The following is a 20,122-nucleotide window of genomic DNA, read 5'->3' as shown; positions in this document are numbered from 1 at the left end:
TTCATGCCAACTTTCACCTATAACTCTTTAATTAAATTTAAAAATTCAATGATTTGGAGCGAGCAATCCATCATAACACCTACATCTTGAATTAATGAAAAATTTTAAACTTTACACACTACACATCATATATTTTTTTCTTTTTTTTATTAAATATTTAAGATATAGATAATGAGTAAAAGAATTTAATTAATTTTAAAAAAATTTAAAAAGATAAAAAATATATGATATGTGGTGTGTAAGTTTATGTATAGCAAACTATGAATTAATTATACAAGTTTTATTATATAATTTGAATGACATCATTACGACATTGTGATAAAATAAAAGAATAAAGTCATTCATATTCCAAATTTGTTTGATAATTTGGATGACTTCATGTAAATAGGCCCACAATATATTTTGGGTATGATATTTCACAGCGGAGTTCTTTTATTGTTATTAGTATATATTTTCTGCAGAAATTTCAGGAAATCCCTACAATTCTCCTCTGTGAAAAAACCCTAATTTTGTTTTCTTCTCTAAAAATTAATAGCTCTTTCTTTCGCTGAAATTCGAATTCTCCTTTCTCGTTCGTGCGCTCCTTAGGGTTTCTATGGTTTGAAATCGACGCAAGACGCCTGAGATTTGGAAGGATTCAGGGTTACGAAGCCAGCGACAATGGCGTCTTCGGATACAGAACTCGAAGAACAGCTTCTCCAAGCTGGGAATAAGCTCGTGGACCCTCCTTCTTCCGTGGATGACCTCCTTCCAATCCTCGACGTAAAGCTCTTATTTTTCCCCAATCCTATTCAAAATTTGTTTCCCTATTAATTTATTTAACCCCTTGGTTATTTAATAAATTCTTTTACTTATAAAAAATGATCATTTTAAAAAAAATTCTCACATTTTTTTTGTCTTTTTATTAAATTCCGTAGATGCGATTGTTGCCTCTATTTAATGAGACGGGTTCTTGATATTTGAATACCATTGAAGCTTGTGATGTAGGGTTTTGTTGGTTTTCGTCATCTGTGTTATTAGCCTTTTGTCTTCTATACGTGTTGCATGTTTTATTGTAATTCTTTTGCTTATTTTCTTAGTTTATACGATTTTTTCTGAATTAATACTTCACGGTGCCACTGACGTATATTATACTGGAATTGTTTTGAATTAGGAGTTATGCATGCTATACAACTAATCTTTTGATGCTAAGCTGCTGTGTTTTTATTTGTTTGTAACACTCATCCTCGAAAGTTTCTCGGATGAGGGATCGTATCTTTAACTTCGATGATTTTTAGACAAGTAATTGTAGGGCTAGTTTCTCTGTTAAATTGGTCTGCACGCAAATATATATATTGTATATATGTATATATTAGTTTTTATCTTCAGGTATGCGTGCAGTTGTTTGGTTTCTGCATTAAACACATTGACGCATTAGTAGTTTCTTTGGGATATTGTCGAATGAGCTATAATCACTAATCAGGACTTGCCATCTTATCCGGAGGAGAGGGGGAAAAGAGAGAGGGAGAGACATTTCAATTGTAAACTCACGAGCTTGGCATCTTCCCCACAGAAATTTTGGGAAGAGAATAATTGACAAGCAGAACTGGCTTTTGTACTATAACTTTCCAAAGGAGGACGGTCATGGATAAGCACAACATTATAATAGCTGAAGTTTTTATTTCTTTCCATTCATATCCTTTTTTTGGGTAAAATCACGTTTTTGAACACATCTCAATGCGTTTACCCTTTTTGGGTGTCTGCTTGTTTAGCTGTTTAATCATGTACTGGAGAAAGGCCTGTTATTCTTTTAATGTATTCACTGCTATATGTCTTTTTGTGGGGGTGGATTGTATCAATTTTTCATATTGTGGTTGGAATTGAGTTATATGAGAATTCAATATCCTTTCGAAGAAGGGTATCTTGAGGGTGTAATAACCTTTTTATCATATGTTGTTAAAGATACTCGATATATTTTCCTTTTCTGAAAGTAGTAAAGCCCGATTTTGCAGGCCTTTGTGTGAGGTGTATGGGGCATAAAAGGCATAAATGCCTTCTGTCTGTGTATGTATGAAACTCGTGAGCCTGGATTTGTTTAACATGAGCCCCACCTTGAATTTATAACGTATTATTTGATGAACCCACATAAGATATAAAAACAAAAAATGAACCCACATAAGATATGTTTCCAAAATTTGGAACATTCACAATTTTTGAAATATTAAAAAATTATTGTTGACTCCTCTTCTCTCTGTAATAAGTTATGACGATGGTGCATATTCAATCAGTAACTTAATACTTTTAAGCAAGCATGCACTATTATAATTTATTTTTTGATCGATAACAAAATCTTATTAAGCATAAAATTGACAAAGGCCCGAGTATATGGGACACATTCTCAGGCACTATTATAATTTATAACTGAGCTTTATCAGCCATGAATAATCAAGTACCTGTCCTTGATGTGAATGTGAAATTTACTTGATTTCTTTAGAGAATATTGCAATTTAGTGTTGAATAATATTATGACCAGTTCACAAAAATAATAGTGAAAATTATATTAGGAAGGGAAATATTTGAAGGATTTTCTTCTTTTGGAAAATTTGGCAAATCAAATGTTATGGAGGTAATTATGGGATACAAGGAGCATGCATGCGTAGAGAATGCAAGAATTGTGTCTTATGTTCTCTTGCTATCACAATATCATGCTGTTGTTTTTTGATTTACATAGCTAATAGTTAAGTTTCAGTTCGTTTTACATGCAGCATCTTCACTTTTTTTCTGTTTCATTAATAATGATGCACCTTGTTTTGCAAATGTTTCCAAACTAGTCTGCAATTGTTGATCTTTGAAAGTTATTGGTTATGAGATTACTTTTATGTTCACTTTCAGGCCTGTATCCAGCGTTAGTGAATGGTTAAATTGTATTTGTCTTAACTATTGTAATGATGGCAGACTGGAAATGGAAAAATTTGTTACTTTTTACTTCTTCTGACAGCCTTGTATTTGCATAATCACGCTCTTTCTTTATCCCTGGTGATTTTAGCGTGTAGAGAATTGTCTGTCAAGAGTGGAACAGTCTCCCACCAAATCAATGCAAAGTGCACTTTCTCCATCACTGAAAGCATTGATTGATGATAAACTTTTTAGACATTCAGATGCTGATGTGAAAGTTGCAGTTGCCTCTTGCATCAGTGAAATTACAAGGATAACTGCACCTGATGCTCCTTATGACGATAACCAGATGAAGGTATCTGTACTTTGTGGGTGGGATATATTTGGGGATTTTACCTACTAGCTAGCTGCCTCAACATTATTATTTGTAAAAACAAATTCCCTTATAATTTTTTTTTTTAAAAACAAATTTCCAGTGTCATATTGCTTTTATAATATTTCACTTTATGTTTTGCAGGAGATCTTTCAGTTGCTAGTATCTTCATTTGAAAATCTTTCTGACAATTCCAGCCGGTCATATACAAAGAGGACCTCAATTCTTGAAACTGTGGCCAAGGTCAGGTCATGCGTGGTGATGTTGGATCTTGAATGTGATGCTCTGATCCTTGAGATGTTCCAGAATTTATTTAAGGCATTAAGGTATGAAACGTCACCCCATCTTAAGGATGTTTTATCATTGAAATTATCTGCTGTAGCCTGTAGTGACTTTATCTTTGTGAAATGGTACTTACTTATTAGACTGATGTTTTTTCAAACATTTTAACTGTGGCATGAGTGGTGCTGTCTAAAACAGGTTAGGCTTATGTATATGTCGAGTTGTTTGGAGTAGTTAGTGAGAGTGTAATTCTTACTTTAGGTCTTGTTTGGAAGGTGAGATGAGATGATCTGTAAATAATAGTGAAATGATTTGTGAATAGTAGTGAAATTGTTTGAGTTGAGATGTTTTATGGGGTTTTGGGAAATGAGAGAGAAAAAATTGAATAAAAATACTATAAAGATAAAAAAATGTTGGAATATAATTTTTAGTAGTATTTTTATTTTGGGATTTGAAAAGGTTTAATTTTTTTTTTTGTCTTATGTTTGGAAGTTTGGGAAAGTTATAATAATTAGATGAAAAAGTTGAAGATTTGAAATTGAAAAATGTTTGTGGTGTTTGAATGTTGAGATAAGATGGGATGAGATGAGATGAGATGTGAGGCTTTTGCTATCTAAACCAAGCCTAAATATAAAGTGTTATATCCATAAAAAGTTGATCCCTAAATATGTTGGATACTAAACAACAATTTTACATTTTTTTCCTTGGTTTTACAGCTGCAATTACACTTATGTTAATTTTCAAAAAAAGAAATTTCACTTAAGTTATCTTGGAAGACCGATTAGCTTTTATGAAAAGTAGATATGTACAAGCCCAAACTGTTTCTTATGTACCTTTGTTTGGTAATTCATATAGCTGATGTTCATAAAGACTCTTCTTTTGCTACATCTAGTACACTTTACATGGTTTCTATGCGAAATTGCCCCCCTAAATAAAGGTTAGCAGGCACAATAAGGTTATTATTTGCAAATAAATTTATTAATGGTGATTACAGGACTTGTTTTAGCTAATATGTTAAAGTGGAATTGAAAGCTACTAACACTTGGATGTATTGTTTCGTTGCATATGATTTCTGATTCATCCATTCATTGATTAGTACTTCAGAATTTGCTGGGTGGAATGAATGTAATACTTTGATCTTAAGAAGATTGCAAGATGATGGTGGCTGAGCTCAGGGCCACAATGCTAAAAATTCTGTCTGGATTTCGGCTTGGAATAGTCTTGGCCTTTCTAGTTGCCTTTTTCTTTTATATCTTGTATGTACTTAGGTTTCGTCCCTTTTGTGCTTTTAATAAAGTCGATTAATAAAAAATATAATAAAAAGAGTTGTTGGGTGGAAGGGAAAAACAGGAGATTTGTGTTGTTGAAAATGATTTGGCATGGCATGATTTTGTTGCACAACACGAGGATGTGTTTGCTTTGATAAGTTTTTTTTTTTTTTTGATGGGTAATCAAAGATATTATATTCATAGAAATAGGCAAAGCCCAGGTACACATGAAGTATACATGAGAGATGCTTAGTTTGAGGTTACAATAGAAAGAAGTTTATGGACAGTTAGTCCATTACAAACTATGGCCCCCGCCCATAAGAACAATGACTTAAAAAAGAAAACTTTTAGCTCATCCATTGTTCTCTTTTGATCTTCGAAACTTCTAGCATTTCTCTCCCTCCAAATACGCCAACACATACATATTGGTACCAATCTCCAAATTGCCGCTGCCTGTGAATCGCCGTGTAGTCCTCTCCAGCTTCCGAGGAAATCCACCAATCTATAAGGCATAACCCAAGACAATCCGACTTGTGAGAAAAAATATCCCACATGATCCTGGCCACCTGACAATGTAAAAGCAAATGATCAACTGACTCCCCATGCTTCTTACACATACAACACCAATCTAGCACAATTACTTGTCGTTTCCTCAAATTATTTGTAGTGAGGATCTTGTCCGACGATGCTGTCCAAACAAAAGCTTTGGAAGGAGCTTTCGTCTGCCATTTTCTCTTCCATGGGAACATAGACGTAAGCACTTGATAAAAAGAGATGACAGAGAAAATACATTTCTTAGAATGACTCCAATGCATCTTATCTCCAGTGCCCCTTGAAATACTTGCGGAATATAATGCCGTAAAGAACTTCGTAATAGACTCCAACTCCCAATCTTGGGCTGCCCTAATGAAATCAATATTCTATTGAGGGGAGCCATTTGAAAAGACCAGAAGATCGGTGATTGTTGCCTCCTTTTCTCTAACCAGTGCAAAGATAGCAGGGAAGTGTCTCATAAACAATGGTTACCACACTATTTAGGCATTTATCAAACCAAAAACTGACACAAGAACCATCACCCACAACAAAATGTTCATGATCTCGAAAGGTCTCCCGAAGACTCTTGAATTGATAATGATAGGCATAACCCAAGTATACAAGATGGTATACAAGAGATGAGACCTATTTAGGTTGTAGCAATAGAAACAAGAAAGTCATGAAAATCAAGGCCATTAAAGCCTACGCTATGGCCCATAGGAATGGAGTTCTAAAACATAAAGATCTAAGTTCCACTAGTGAATGGTCCTTATTTTTAAACGTCCGGTCGTTTCGCTTCTGCCACATGCACCACATAATATAGATAGGTACCGTCTTCCACACGGCTTTGATTTGTGGAATACCTCTTGGTTGCGTCTAGCTGGCCAAAAACTCAACCACTGTGGTGGGCATTACCCAAGATAACTCTACTCGGCTGAACACTGCATTCCACATCGCTCTAGCAATCTCGCAATGTAGTAAGAGATGAGAGATGATCCACAGTCTTGTTGGATTTCTTACAGATGCAGCACCAATCAAGTATAATCACCCTGCATTTCCTCAGGTTATCTGTTGTCAAAATCTTACCCAAGGTCCCTTTAGGTCTAAGGTTCAAATTCTCTTAGGTGCAAACAATCTCTAGGGGCCATTGGACTTGAGGATTTTTCCCTTGAATTACCTGATGAGTACTTGCGGGAAACTCCTTATTGAGGGCATGTGCACCCTCGAGATTAGTTGAGACACTGTTTTGGACACCTGGTGCCAATTTAAAAAAAAAAAAAAATCTTACCTAGGTAGGGGTGTACAGAAACTGACGCCACCGGCCGCCATCGACGGGAACCGACCGGCCGCGTTAGGAACCGGCCGGAACCGCTTGTGAACCGGTCGGCGGACGGTAGATATTCTTCAGAACTGACCTACGTCTGTTCGGTAGCGGTTTGGCCCTGGTTCAAACCGCTGAACCGGCTGACGTAATAAGTTATATATTTTTTTGATTTATACGTTACTTAAACGACGCCGTTTCACTTAAGTGAAACGGTGTCGTTTAACATTTGAAGTTCAAAAAGAAAACTAAATGAAACGGCGCCTCACTCTAGGGTTTTAACTCCTCGATTCTTCTTCAGTTCTTCTCACTTCTCTTCATCTCTATGCCGCCCCCTCCTCTCTCTCTCTCTCTCTCACTCTCAAATCGCAGCTCTTGGCATTGTTGATTCGGTGGTTGTTTTTTTTGGTTGTGGTGGTGACTTTGGTGGTTTTTTTTTTTTTTTTGTTTTTTCGGTGGTTTTTTTTTTTTGGTTGTGGAGGAGAAGATCAATGGGAAAACATACATTTTTTTCCTTCTCCACGGTGTTGAACTGGAGCATTTTGAGGTAAGAAGTAGCCTCCATCGCCACCGTAGACGCCGACGAACCGATCGGAGTGACGCCGAGACCGATGTAGACGGTTTCCTCCCCTTTCAAACGCTGGTTTCGGTTGAGATTTACAGGATTTAGGATATATCGGTTCGGTTTCGGTTTGGGTCCAAAACCGAAACTGAAACCGAATGGTCGGTTTTCACCCCTATACCCAGGGAAGCTGTCCAAATAAAGAATGCCGCTTTGGGAGGCGCCTTATTTCGCCAAATCCATTGCCATGGAAACTGATTATTCAACGAGTGTGTGAGGGACTTGTAGAAGAATCGAACCGAGAATGTACCCTTACCTGCAGGTACCGACCACAACGTATTAGCTCGTTGCCTATTCGGTTTTGCAGAATACAATATGCTAAAAAAGTCCTCGAAGTTGCCATTTTTCCAATGTGTTGCCCTACTGAAAGTGATATTCCATTGGACTTGATCCCCCAATAACACCATGAGATCTGCCACTAAAGCTTATTGATCACATGCAACCCAGAACTGAAGGAAACGAGTCCTTTAGTGCATTATTTCTGCACCATATGTCACTCCAAAATTTTATTATAGAGCCTGCTCCTAGCGTCGGTTTGGTATGACAAATAACAACCCCCCACTCTTGTCTAATGTGTTTCCAAACTCCCACTCTATAAGCCCCACTCACCTCTCTAGTACACCAGTCTCCCCACAAACAACCATATTTGCAATCAATTACCAACTTCCATAGGGCTTCCGATTTCATATTATATTTTCACAACCATTTTCCAAGTAAGGCCCGCTTGAAAATTCTCATATTTTTAATTCCCAACCCACCATAGGAGATTGGAATGCAAACCTTGCCCCAGTTGGCTAGATGGAATTTGAATTCATCCCCCACATCACTCCATAAGAAATCACGGTGATGTTTTTCAATCCGGGTAGTCACACTAGCTGGAATTGGGAAAAGAGACAAGAAATATGGTGGTAAGTTGGAAAGTGTACTCTTGATTAAAGTAATTTGGCCACCTTTCGGCAAGTACAGCCGCTTCCACCCTCCCAATCTACGTTCTATCTTCTTGATCACTGTATCCCGTTGGAGAGGACTGTCTTGGGTCATGCCCCTTAGATTGGTGGATTTCCTTGCAAGTTGGAGAGAACTCTTTGGCAACTCACAAGTAGCGGCAATTTGGAGAATGGTCCCAATATGTATGTGTTGGTGTATTTGGAGGGAGAGAAATGCTAGAAGCTTTGAAGATCAAGAGAGAACTATGGAGGAGCTAAAAGTTTTTTTTTCTTATGTCATTGTTCTTATGGGCGGGGCATTGATTGTAATGGACTTAGGGTCTAGGACCTTTTTCTTTCTATTGTAACCACTAGCTAGGTGTTTCTCATATATACTTCCTGTATACCTGGGCTTTGCCTATTTCTATGAATATAACTTCTTGATTACCTATCAAAAAAATATAGCCCTTGAGGCAACCCCCAATGGAAGTCCAAGGTAATCCATGGGAAGAGAGGAAACCTTACATCTAAGCATACTGGCCAATTGCTGAATGTTGCTAACCCTACTAACTGACACTAACTCTGATTTGTTAAAGTTCACTTTCAAACCTGACGCTGCTTCAAAACATAGTAGAAGTGCCTCCAGTGCCTGGAGCTCGTTTTGGCCTGCCTCACAAAATACTAGTGTCATTTGCAAACATTAAGTGAGAGATGTTAATAATACCCCTAGTGGGGTCACCAACCGAGAAGCCATCCACAAAGCCATTCATAACCAAAGCCGATATCATCCTGCTAAGTGCCTCCATAATAATGACGAAGATGAGTGGGGACAACAGATCACCTTGTCTTTAGTCTTGCGAACTGCTAAAAAAGCCAATTGGAGTGCCATTTATCAAAACTGAAAATCTCACCGTCTAAGTGCACCATCTGATCCACAAACACTATCTCTCCCCAAATCCGCACCTCCCCAGTAAGTAAAGTAGAAACTCCCAATTTACATGATCATAGGCCTTCTTCATATCTAGCTTACATAGGATCCCTGTAGATAGGGGTGAAAACCGACATATCGGTTTCGGTTTTGGACAAAAACCGAAACCGCACCGATGGGTGAAAATATTGAAAATCTCGACCGAAACCGGCCGGAGAATGGGAGGAAACCGTCGTCCTCGGTCTCGGCGTAACTCCGGTCGGTTCGTCGGCGTCGTCGGTTGCTGAGGGAGAGAGAGCGAGAGACGGCGATGAAGCCGCGGTGATTGAAATTTTTGAGAGAGAGAGAGAGAGAGATAGAGAGAGAAAGCGAGAGAGACTGAGAGAGAGGAGGGGGGCGATGGAGCTGGCCTTGCGTGTGCCTTGAGAGAGAGAGAAAGCGAGAGAGAGGAGGAGGGCGGCGGCGGCCGGTCTGATGGATGTGTTAAAGAAGTTGAAGAAGAGAAATGGGGAAGAAGAGAAAGGGGACGGGCGCTGTGTTAACCCTAGGGTTAAACGGTGCCGTTCCTTTTATTATTTTTTTCAACTATTGAGTCCTAAAACGACGCCGTTTTACTTAAGTTTAAGTTAAACGGCGCCGTTCCATAAGTGATGTTTTTAATGCACAGGCTTTAAACGGCGCCGTTCCACTTAAATGAGTGAAATGGCGCCGTTTAGATAAGTAATATTTTCAAAAAAAATATAAATAATATAGTCGGCCGGTTCAGCGGTTTTTCCCTGGGCGAACCGCGAACCGAACCGGCCGACGTCGGTTTGGCTTAAATCCTACCGCCGGCCGACCGGTTCTCTGACGGTTTCGGCCGATTCCGTGCGGCGGCGGCCGGTCTGATCGGTTCCGGCCGGTTTGTCGGTTTTCTGTACAGCCCTACCTGTAGAACCAGATTTTAGTATGCTATTCAGGCATTCATTGGCGATAAGAACTGAGTCTAGAATTTGCCCACTCTTTACAAATGCATTTTGTGGTTTGGTAATGATCTTCCCAATACCTCTCCTTAGCAATTTGCAAGCACCCTGGAGATGATCTCGTACACCTCATTGACAAGGCTAATGGGCCTATAATCCTTTACGTCCAATGCCCCAATCTTCTTAGGAATCAATGTAATAAAAGTGACATTTAGATTTTTCTCAAATTTTCCAGCTGAAAACAGCTCTTGGAACACCTTCATTAGATTCTCTCCTTCGCTACCTCCCAACATGTTTGGAAGAATCCCATAGAAAAGCCGTCTGGACCTGATGCTTTGTCTTTGACCATTCTTCTTACCACACTATTCTTCTCAAATTTACTTTGATAAGTTAATGTATTCTCTCTTTTTTTGCTCCCTGATTTTCAGCTACTCTGTCTTTCATCCTCATGATTTTGTTTGTTATTTTGGGCGCTTTGATTTTATTAATTTTTTTAAAAGAGAGCTATTCAGCATTAACGTGGTGTAGTTTTCTTTTTACACAGTTGATTTCTATTTAACTCCCTGATCATCTTTTAGTTTGAATCTCCTGTTTTGAATATCTATCTGATAAGTTATAGTTTCTGTTACCAGGAAACTTTTTGGGACTTAATTGTGTATTTGTTATTTATTTTTCATTGCTTATGGTTCCTCTTGCTCAAATGTCAGGGATTATCACCCAGAGAATGTCTTCTCATCTATGGAGACAATTATGACCCTTGTTTTGGAAGAAAGTGAAGATATATCTCTAGACTTGCTCACTCCCATCTTAGCTAGTGTGAAAAAGGACAATGAGGTTAGTTATGCAGTGAGCCTGACAATATTCATCTGCCTTCTCAATTTTATCAATTTTCTGACCCTCCATTTCCAGGAAGTTCTGCCTGTAGCACGGAAGTTGGCAGAGAGAGTGCTTGAAACTTGTGCTGTGAAGGTAAAGCCTTACCTAATGCAAGCAGTGAAAACTTTGGGAATATCTTTCGATGATTATAGTGAAGTTGTTGGTTCGATATGCCAAGAGACATCTAGTGCTGTTGAGCAGAATGAAGCCCATGCAACTGGAAAAGATACGGTAATCTTGTCATTTATCCCAAGATAGTGAAACTTACATCTTTTGCTGTTTCAGGATTGTAAGATAACTTCTTATTTGATTCTCTCCAAAACCATCGATACATAAGTTCTGTCCCTCGTTGCCTTATCATGAATGCTAAAGAACTCGATTTGGTTCTCCCTTCATAACCATCAACACATCTGCTCTGTGCTTTGTCTCATAACATTTTATCAGTATTAACCAAGATCTAGTCACTTTCATACTTATCAAAAAAAAAAAAAAAGATCTAGTCACTTTCATCTGGCATCACTGTTTCCATTTTACAATCTTACTACCACCGTGTCCTCCAATCACCATCTCTTCTCCTAAAACTATTTTCTTAATAATTCAACAGTGAAAATTTCAATTGACTAAGTGATGTTTCCATAGAAACAGTGGTTTGGAACAATGCTATTCACTGATTTTGGTAGCATTAATGTTGAGATTGTTTGTTGATTTTGTAGAAGTTTTGTATGGTAATTTTGTTGAGGTGGGTTGTCTGAGAGCAGGTTCACGAAACATCATGATCGGTTTACATGGATTTGAAGCCTATGTGATGTTTTTTACACTTTTTTTTTTGGGGGGGGGGGGGGGGCGGGTGGTTGACTCCTGTTATATCTCTTCCAATCTGGTCAAATAATCATTGGTGGTTGAGGTCAAAAAATAATAATAATTTGCTTGTGATGCGAATATACTCATGCTTCTGTTGTGTTTATATTCTACAGGCTGATGAGAGCAAGTCAGTGAAGTCATCTGTGGATGAGGAAGCCCCGGTATGTTCTTCCACTTATTTAATGCTTTAATTATATTATTTGTTCTTATCTTGGAACTTAAATTTGTGAGCCTGAGGTGTCTTTTATATCATTTTTCAATTGTTCAGGAGGATAGTGGGAGATCAAAAGCAATAGCTTTTTCTGAACCAGTCAAACCTGCTATTCAGAGCAATGGTGTCACACAGATGGGGGAAGATGACTCTTTGCCACATTCTAACTCTGATCAAAAGCAAGAGGATGGTCATCATCCTGATCCGTCCATAAGTATGAACGCATCGAGCAATGCTGAGCCTGATAGTTTGGACACTGAGAACGCAATAAACATAGAACACCAGCCCCAACAAACAACTAGAAGAGGAAGAAAATTTAACTCTACAAAAAAATCAACAGAACCTTCTGAAAACACGGAACCTCCTGACAACTCTGTCATTGAAGATGAAATGGAAACTGAGAAACTGCTGGAGCATAAAAATCACAGTGAGGATGTGCCTAGTTCAACTCCTGAGGAGGATCCACCTGTTGAGGCAACTGGGTCTCCAAAAAATGAAAAAGAGACTGGTGCTAAGCTATCCTCACCTAAGACTTTGGATAATGAATATGGGAATGTTGCTCCCCTATCCTCAAGAGGTAGCCTTCCTGATGAAAGTTATTCCAAGAAGGCAGGTGGACGACCAAAGAAAAAAGAGAGCTTGACTAAGGAGGCTACACCATCAACAGATGAAGTTTCAGAAAAGGTATCTGAAGCAACAAGTGATTTGGAGCTAAAACCAACAAGACGCTCAGGGAAAAAGGTTCCTAGTGAGATTTCCACTCTGAATAAAACACCGACTGTGGTAGATGAATCTAAAAAGGAAAGTAGTGATTCAGAGGCAAAACCTTTGAGGCAGACAGCTAAGAAGGTAGATGGAAGCAGTAAGATTGGTGATGGATCATCTTCAAAGCAACCAGAGGACAAGAAAAGGCGCGGACAGGTTAAAGCTATTCGTGAGAAGGATGAAACAAAATCTCCTGCCAAGGCTGATGACAAAGTACTTTCTAATTGGCTTTTGAATCATGAGCGTGCTGTAGCGTCAATATAATGCTCAAGATTTTTTGTGCTGGATCCTAAAGCTAATAGAAATGTTGTTTCAATGATTTATGTAGGAAATGGTGTCTTCACCGAAGTCAGTCACAAAATCAATCAAAGATGATCATCACTTGCAGGAGACCCCTAAGACAAATTCCAAGAGAAAGCCTACTCCAGGCAAAGAAAATGTATGTATCTTTGGTTCGTAAGACTATATATTTGATTTCTTATGCTTTTAGCTTCAAAATGAAATTTCTAACTGGCGCTATTTATTGTGCCTGTCATATTAACATGGGATATCCTCCATGAAGCTGAGTACATTTTATTTTGGTATCTTTTACCCCTGTTGGGGTGTTGAAATTACTGTTGGCATAAAAAGTCCTGCTAGGGACACAAAGGGATCCCATAAACTGACGTGCCACGCCAGTGATTTATTTATTTATTTTTATTTTTTTCGATCATTCCTTCCTCAACCCCCCAAACTCAGTTCCGTTGTTCCTTTCTCCGTTCCTGTCTACTTCATCATTCTTTTGGACTAATTATCTTGGGTAACAAGCTCTAAACAGAGAGTTAGCTTTCTGGATCTTGCAGAGCTCGCCCTCTATAGCTTTAACATATTTCTGGACGTTCAAACCACCGTGATGCTGCATTTTTTTCCGGGCAATTATCTATTCAGAAATAGAAGAAGAGATAGGAAAAATAGCTTAGGCTGTTTGCAAGATTATGGGTTTCTTTACTTATCAAAAAAAAAAAAAAAAGATTATGGGTTTCTGATTAAAAAAAAAAAAATGCTTCGGTGCTGAAGAATCACCCCAAAAAAGAAAAGTATTTTGTCCAAAGCACAGAATGATATAGATCTGTCTTTTCAAACATGAATTTATTATCTAAACAGAATAAACTTTGAAACACAAAAAAAATTCAGTGGCCACAAATAGAAAGATCAAACGATTGAGCCTTCATCCTTCCAGATTCACGCTTCACATCCTCAGACTCCCTCTTCATTTTCAAGTTCTCTTGGTTCTCTTAAATTAACAAAGATTTAGAGAGAGAGAGAGAGAGAGAGAGAGAGAGAGAGAGAGAGAGAGAGAGAGAGAGAGAGAGAAGAAGAAGAAGAAGAGGAAGGAGAGTTGAATATTCAGGAGAGGGATTCGGTTTTCAACCATGGTGGTGGCTGGCACTGCTCTGTTTGGGGAACTCTGGGAAAGGAAAGCAGGAGAGAGACCGGGGAGCGGAGGAAGTGAAAGGGAAAAAAAATTAAAAAAAAAAAAGTTGACGTGGCACAGTACCAGTTTGTGGATCTCTTTGTGGGATTTCTTTGTGTCTATAATGCTTTCCTCCTTTAAATATTTCCAATGTTAAGCAGTTTTTTCAATTTTAAAGTTGTCGAAGAATTATCCGTGCATATTTTTGTACTTTGGATTTTACTAGAAATCAGTTCCTTATTTGAGTGATTGCTATCTCAGGATTCTGATTATGGTGAGAACTTGGTTGGTTCAAAGATTAAGGTTTGGTGGCCTAAGGATCGGATGTAAGTACTGTCGTTATCTTCTCCGTGTTCTCTATTGGGGATCTTCATCGATTAATCTTTTAAAATGATGGCTTTTTGTGACATTGTATATCTTATTTTTTATATTTTCTTAATTTATTTTCTAATCCATTTCTGGAAAGTTTGTAAATTAAGAGTAATGCTAGGTATAAGCCCCAAATAGACAATCTCCATACAAGTCCTTTGTAAAAAAGTGGGTCCTACTAAGAAAGAATAGTTTTTTTTTTTTTTTACACTTTTTGACTAGGGCTTGCGTGAGGCTTGTCTGTTTGAGATTTGTACAAATCATTTCTTGTAAATTAAACTGTTGAATGCCATGCATGTGTATATGCATTTATTCCTACAGTAGAATTGCTTAAAGTGGTCTTCATTGGGTGTTTATAAACAGTATTATTCAATCATTTTAAGGCCCTCAAGAATTTATAGACTCAGTCATGCCATTTTTTTTTTTTTCAATTGGGGCTTGGTTTCTTTCATGATAACTCATTGCAAAGTTGTCAACTATTTATGACTAAAATCTTATCAATTTTAATTCATCATCAACCCAACAAGCTTTTGTTGTATATCATACCTGATTTTTTTTTTTAATAAGTAAGAAATTTGTATCATACCTGAAAACTAAAGCTTCAGATAAGATGGCTTTTCACCTTTTGGGGGTTTGTTAAAATTTGTTCTATAAGGAGTTATTATGGTTCATCTGGAAGGGGGGAATATGAGAAATTTTGGAGTTGTAAAAGTGAGATGAAGTCGTCTCTTTACAGCATTGGCGGCATTTATGATGTGTGGCCACAGTGCAGTTTAGAGGTGTTGTATCTCAGATTACTTGGAAAATGTAAATCTAAATTACAAATGAAGTTGAAAAGAATGAGATGATAAAATGGTTCTTGGTCTCAATTGGGAAGCTGAGTAAGCAGTAGCTTTTCTGGGGGTTTGTATATGAAGAAATCGGGTGTTTTTATTTGGTTTAGAGGAAGCTCGAAAGCGGGTGTCTTTATTTGGTTTAGAGGAAGCTCTAACATCAGATTTATGTAGGGGATTTATGTAGGGGTGTGATCCCAGTGGATCCTAGTCCTTTACATCATGGCTGTCACACGGACATGCAAGCTCCTAGACCTGGTCCCTTAAAGGTTATTTTATTCTGATTCTTAGATTTGTAACTACTTTAATTATAACAGAAGTGTCTTGATAACTGCTCCTAGTTTCAACCTTGGAACCTGTATGCTGTATAATCTAACCTTTTGCATTGCCTATTAACTGAACTCTGTTTCATTTGCTTTTATATTATGCTCTGGAGAAGTTTGGTCCTTGATGGGGAAACTCCTTATACGTGGTGGATTTACAAGGATGTTGAGCTTGTTTTCCCTTACGTTTTATTTTGTAATTTTGCAGGTTTTATGATGGTGTAATTGATTCTTTTATTTCTAGCTCAAAGAAGCATAGGGTGAGATGCCCATTATACAAGCCCCAAAGAATTATCATCTTTTGTGATCTCTCTCTCTCTCTCTCTCTCTCTCTCTCTCTGTGTATTGACTAATGGGGTCGTTGCTCCATGATTTACAAAATATTTAGATTTTTTCAAACAATAGATATTTTTTTAAAAATCTTGTATGTTGCATTTAGTGTTGACTTTTATTTTTACTTATATTGGATGTGCTGTTTGGATTCTGTATAGGTATTATATACAGATGGCGATGAAGAAGTGTTAAATCTTAAGAAGGAAAAGTGGGAATATATTGGAGGTGACTCTGGGTCAGATGGGGTGGGTAGCTCCCTGATTTATATTTTGTAGCTTAGACTTTGTTCTTGAGTGATGCTGATAAGATCTGTTTACAGGAACAAGTAGCTGATCAACCAAGTCCTGATGCTTCTTCTGAAATGTACGTATTGCCTACTTTGGTATTGATCTTTTAATCAAGAATTTGTTGCATGGTGGTTTTCTCTTGAGATGTTCTAAAATTTGTGACTTTGGTACTAGCTGTCAAAGTTTTGCCACCCAGAACCTATTTTAGCATTTTGTTAATTCTGTCCCATTACTTATATGACATATCATATGGGATGTTGAGTTTTTTTTTTTGATAGATGGGACGTTGAGTTTTGATAGAATGAATGGATTTCGTTTCTGCCTGCTCTGGCATGGTATGTTGTGCAGTATGGCAGTGAAATTATGAAATGATTTGTTTTTTATTCATTAAATGTGAATAACCTACTGCATTAATGAGTTTAGTGGCACATTTTCCATAGCAAAGCCTTTGGGTTTAGTGGCACATTTTTTATTTTATTTTATGAGTATTTAGTTGCATTAATGTATCCCTTCATTTTTCCTATATGTATATATATAAAGAACCCTTCATTTAGTGATTGTCCTTTATGTAAAGTGGCTTATATGTTTGGCACCTGTGGCTTTCTGATTTGTGTTCTTCACAATGTTCTTGCTTAGTCATTATAACATATACTTTACTCTGTTTTCATCATTATTAGCAGGCCCCCTAAGAAGAAAGCAAAAAATAATTCTGATGAGCCAACTAAGCAAGCGAAGATGGATGCTTTACCCAAAAAGTGAGTGCTCTTTTAGTGATAAGCTTTTTCTGTGTTTTTGGCTGGCTTATAAGGGTTCCAGTTTACCTTCTAGGGGTGGAGGTGCTTCTTCCAGCAAATCCAAAGGCACATCTTCAAAATCTGGTCACAAATTCCGTGAAGGCAATAAAGTTGATGGCAAGTCCAAAGATGACTTTCTCAAGACTGAAAGTAAATCAGAGAATGCCAATAGTGGCAAATCGAAGGATCGTACACCTAGAAGTGGCGGTAGTAAATCAGTTGGTGCTGCTCCTAAATCAGGTGCAAAATCCAAGAAAAATGATCCAAACACACCCAAGATTGGCAAATTCAAGGATGATAATACCAGCACACCTAGAGCTTCCACCAAGTCCAAGCAAAACGCCGAAAAGACTGGAAAGTCCAAGCAAGACACGCCAAAGAGTGCCTCCCTTTCCAAGGACAAAAACCCCAAAAGTGGTGGTAAGTCTAGTGTTAATGGTACTGGCAAGATGAAATTGGACGGTTCATCAAAGGCAAAAGAGAGAGAGGATATGAAGGATAATTCTTCTGATTCTGCAAAGGTGCCTAGAAGTACTAAGGGGAAGTCACCGACTTCGTCGAAAGCACAGGGACGTGACTCCAAGAGTGGGAAGAAGCGCCGGAGGGGAATGACAGGTTGATGATTTGTCATCTTTTCTCAAGCCTTTTCTTCTCTCCTACGGAGAACACTTAAAAATCTTCCGCCTACCACCCTCTCCAGCTATCTTTGATATCTGAGCAGTGCAGTTAACATTAAGCTATCAATTATTAGGTATTCTTCATCATCTTTGACATAATTCCGAGATTGCAACTAGATTGTACTCCACCACAGGTAGCCTAGTTTATAGTTATTTTAGAGTTTATAGTTAGTTTTGTTCTTTATTATTGTTTTAGATGGAATTTACGTTATTTGGCTGACAGCACTGGAAAACAATGGCTATCTCTTTTTGTCAGAAATGCTTTTTCACAAGCAGTGTAATAGATTCAAGAATCAAAACTAGCTGGCGGAATGACAACACCTCTTGATTGTACTAGCCTTCTTGTATACCAGGTTTTTGTGAACAACTTTTACAAGGTTTTTGTGCTTTAACGAAAAAAAGGTTCAACGATCATTACGGCTGTAAGTTGTAACACATGGTTTTGGTCACAAAATCCGACTGTCTTCCTACATTTTCTCTTCTCTCATTTTTTTTACCTGTTTTTCACTAATTTATAGGCGACCTTCCTGGTGGCTGGAAGAATGACCTTCACTTCTATTTAAAGTTTAAACTCGCAGTACATTTTCTTTGAAATAGCATTAATTAAATTCAATAGGTTTCACTTATGAAGAGATCGCGATGATCCATTAATGGTCCCCCTACGTACATCGATTGTCACTTCTATTTAAAGTTTAAACTCGCAGTACATTTTCTTTGAAATAGCATTAATTAAATTCAATAGGTTTCACTTATGAAGAGATCGCGATGATCCATTAATGGTCCCCCTACGTACATCGATTGCATGGTCTGCATGTGCAGGCAGACGGTAAGAATCCTTTTAATATTATAAAAGCAAAGTGTACTTTTAAAATCCCGATCGAATTAGGAACAAGATAAAATCATTTCTAATGGGATATTTTTAGTAGCATCTATCAATTTGTTTTTAGTAGATGAAGCTGATCCCTCTCTCTCTCTCTCTCTCTCTCTCTGTGTAAGAGTCCCATGTAAGCTGAAAATAAATGATCGACTAAATTTTAGAGACCTTCAAATGTTGGTCCTCCTTAATAATCCAATACGACAGTATTCATACAGAAAGGAAGTCTAATGTGCCAATGGCAATGACTGTAAGATTTTCGTCTTTTGGGATTTGTCATTTGTGTCAAATATCAATTAAAGAAACAAATCATACTTACGAGCCTACACCTTGTCCAGGAATTGCATGCTGAGGAATAATTCTTAAAGTAAAATTCTGCCACAGTTTATACTGATCAGTGTATTAATATATATATATATTCTTTCTTGCATAATTTCAAATATTATAATATAAATCTTTTAAATCAAATAACAATCTTATAGCATCATGAACTTATTGTTAGTTAGTGAGAAATTAACGCTGTATATTATTATATTTTCCTTTTTTTTTTTTTTGGGATGAATTATTACTTGAAAGATCATTGTCAGTCATGATATATTAATATTGCTGCACTGCCGGCCCACATTTCTATTTGCCACCCACTAGCGTAGTTTCATCGAGTTAGTGGATTGCTTTTATTTCCTGTTCCTTATGGGTCTTATCGTATAAATACTTTATATTGGTCAAAATGTTGCTGCAAAATTCAATTTCGTGTCGTGTATCTTTTATAAAATTTGATGATGTCGTTCGTGAAGCAAGCAAAAGTGTCTTTCCTTTTGTCCTTTTCCCCAAATGCATATATATATATATATATATATGTATAAGGGGGTGCTGAGGATTTATTTTTTATTTTTTTTGAAACATCAGATTTCTTCTTCTCATTCATCATTAAGAATGAGCTTAATCAATACAATCCATATGATCTTTCTTTACAAGAGAATCATGAATTCCAGGTGGTCCAACTTCAATCCGACATGTTGATCTCCATCAATCGGTTATAATGCCCTCTTAGCCAAGTCATGAGCCACACTATTGCCTTCTGACTAGTAGATAAATCTAACTTCTCAATCTGATCTTTAAGAGAAGATATATATGTCTTATGTCTTCTATCATGAGTTGCCCCATGACCATGTATCCTCCCTTTCCTCTATAGAATCGACTGAATATAGCATAACTCTTTATTTTCTTTTTGTTTAGTTATCTATAAAGCTCCCATTTCCAATAACACCCATCTTCATTTTCTGATTTGCCTCGATCGATCCAGTGCTGCAATATCAAAGTTACTTTTAACCATGCATGATGCTAAAATTATACGTACTAATATATGGTTCTATTTT

General features: G+C 37.4%; 1 protein-coding gene across 1 annotated transcript; it reads left to right on the top strand.

Moving 5' to 3' along the window:
- The first annotated feature begins 423 nt into the window (after nt 1-423).
- LOC122318566 (G patch domain-containing protein 8-like) lies at nt 424-18,208 on the top strand. Its single transcript, XM_043136051.1, has 14 exons — nt 424-762; nt 3,026-3,229; nt 3,392-3,573; nt 10,798-10,924; nt 11,000-11,197; nt 11,941-11,988; nt 12,096-13,016; nt 13,132-13,242; nt 14,518-14,582; nt 15,990-16,041; nt 16,273-16,359; nt 16,434-16,477; nt 17,079-17,156; nt 17,218-18,208. Exons 1-14 carry the CDS (start codon nt 661-663, stop codon nt 17,813-17,815), a joined length of 2,817 nt encoding a protein of 938 aa, XP_042991985.1. The 5' UTR covers nt 424-660; the 3' UTR covers nt 17,816-18,208.
- The last annotated feature ends 1,914 nt before the right edge of the window (nt 18,209-20,122 follow it).

Source organism: Carya illinoinensis, chromosome 8 (assembly GCF_018687715.1).
Source record: "Carya illinoinensis cultivar Pawnee chromosome 8, C.illinoinensisPawnee_v1, whole genome shotgun sequence".
Lineage (NCBI taxonomy): Eukaryota > Viridiplantae > Streptophyta > Magnoliopsida > Fagales > Juglandaceae > Carya > Carya illinoinensis.
The sequence above is the reverse complement of the archived record's forward strand: the minus strand, read 5'-3'. Positions and strand labels throughout refer to the sequence as shown.

Bases quoted from the DNA above. Each gene is read 5' to 3' on its own strand.
- LOC122318566 (XM_043136051.1), top strand. From the start codon at position 661: ATGGCGTCTTCGGATACAGAACTCGAAGAACAGCTTCTCCAAGCTGGG. The intron at 763-3,025 runs GTAAAGCTCTTA...TGGTGATTTTAG, and splicing joins ACCTCCTTCCAATCCTCGAC to CGTGTAGAGAATTGTCTGTC. The intron at 17,157-17,217 runs GTGAGTGCTCTT...TAAGGGTTCCAG, and splicing joins ATGGATGCTTTACCCAAAAA to TTTACCTTCTAGGGGTGGAG.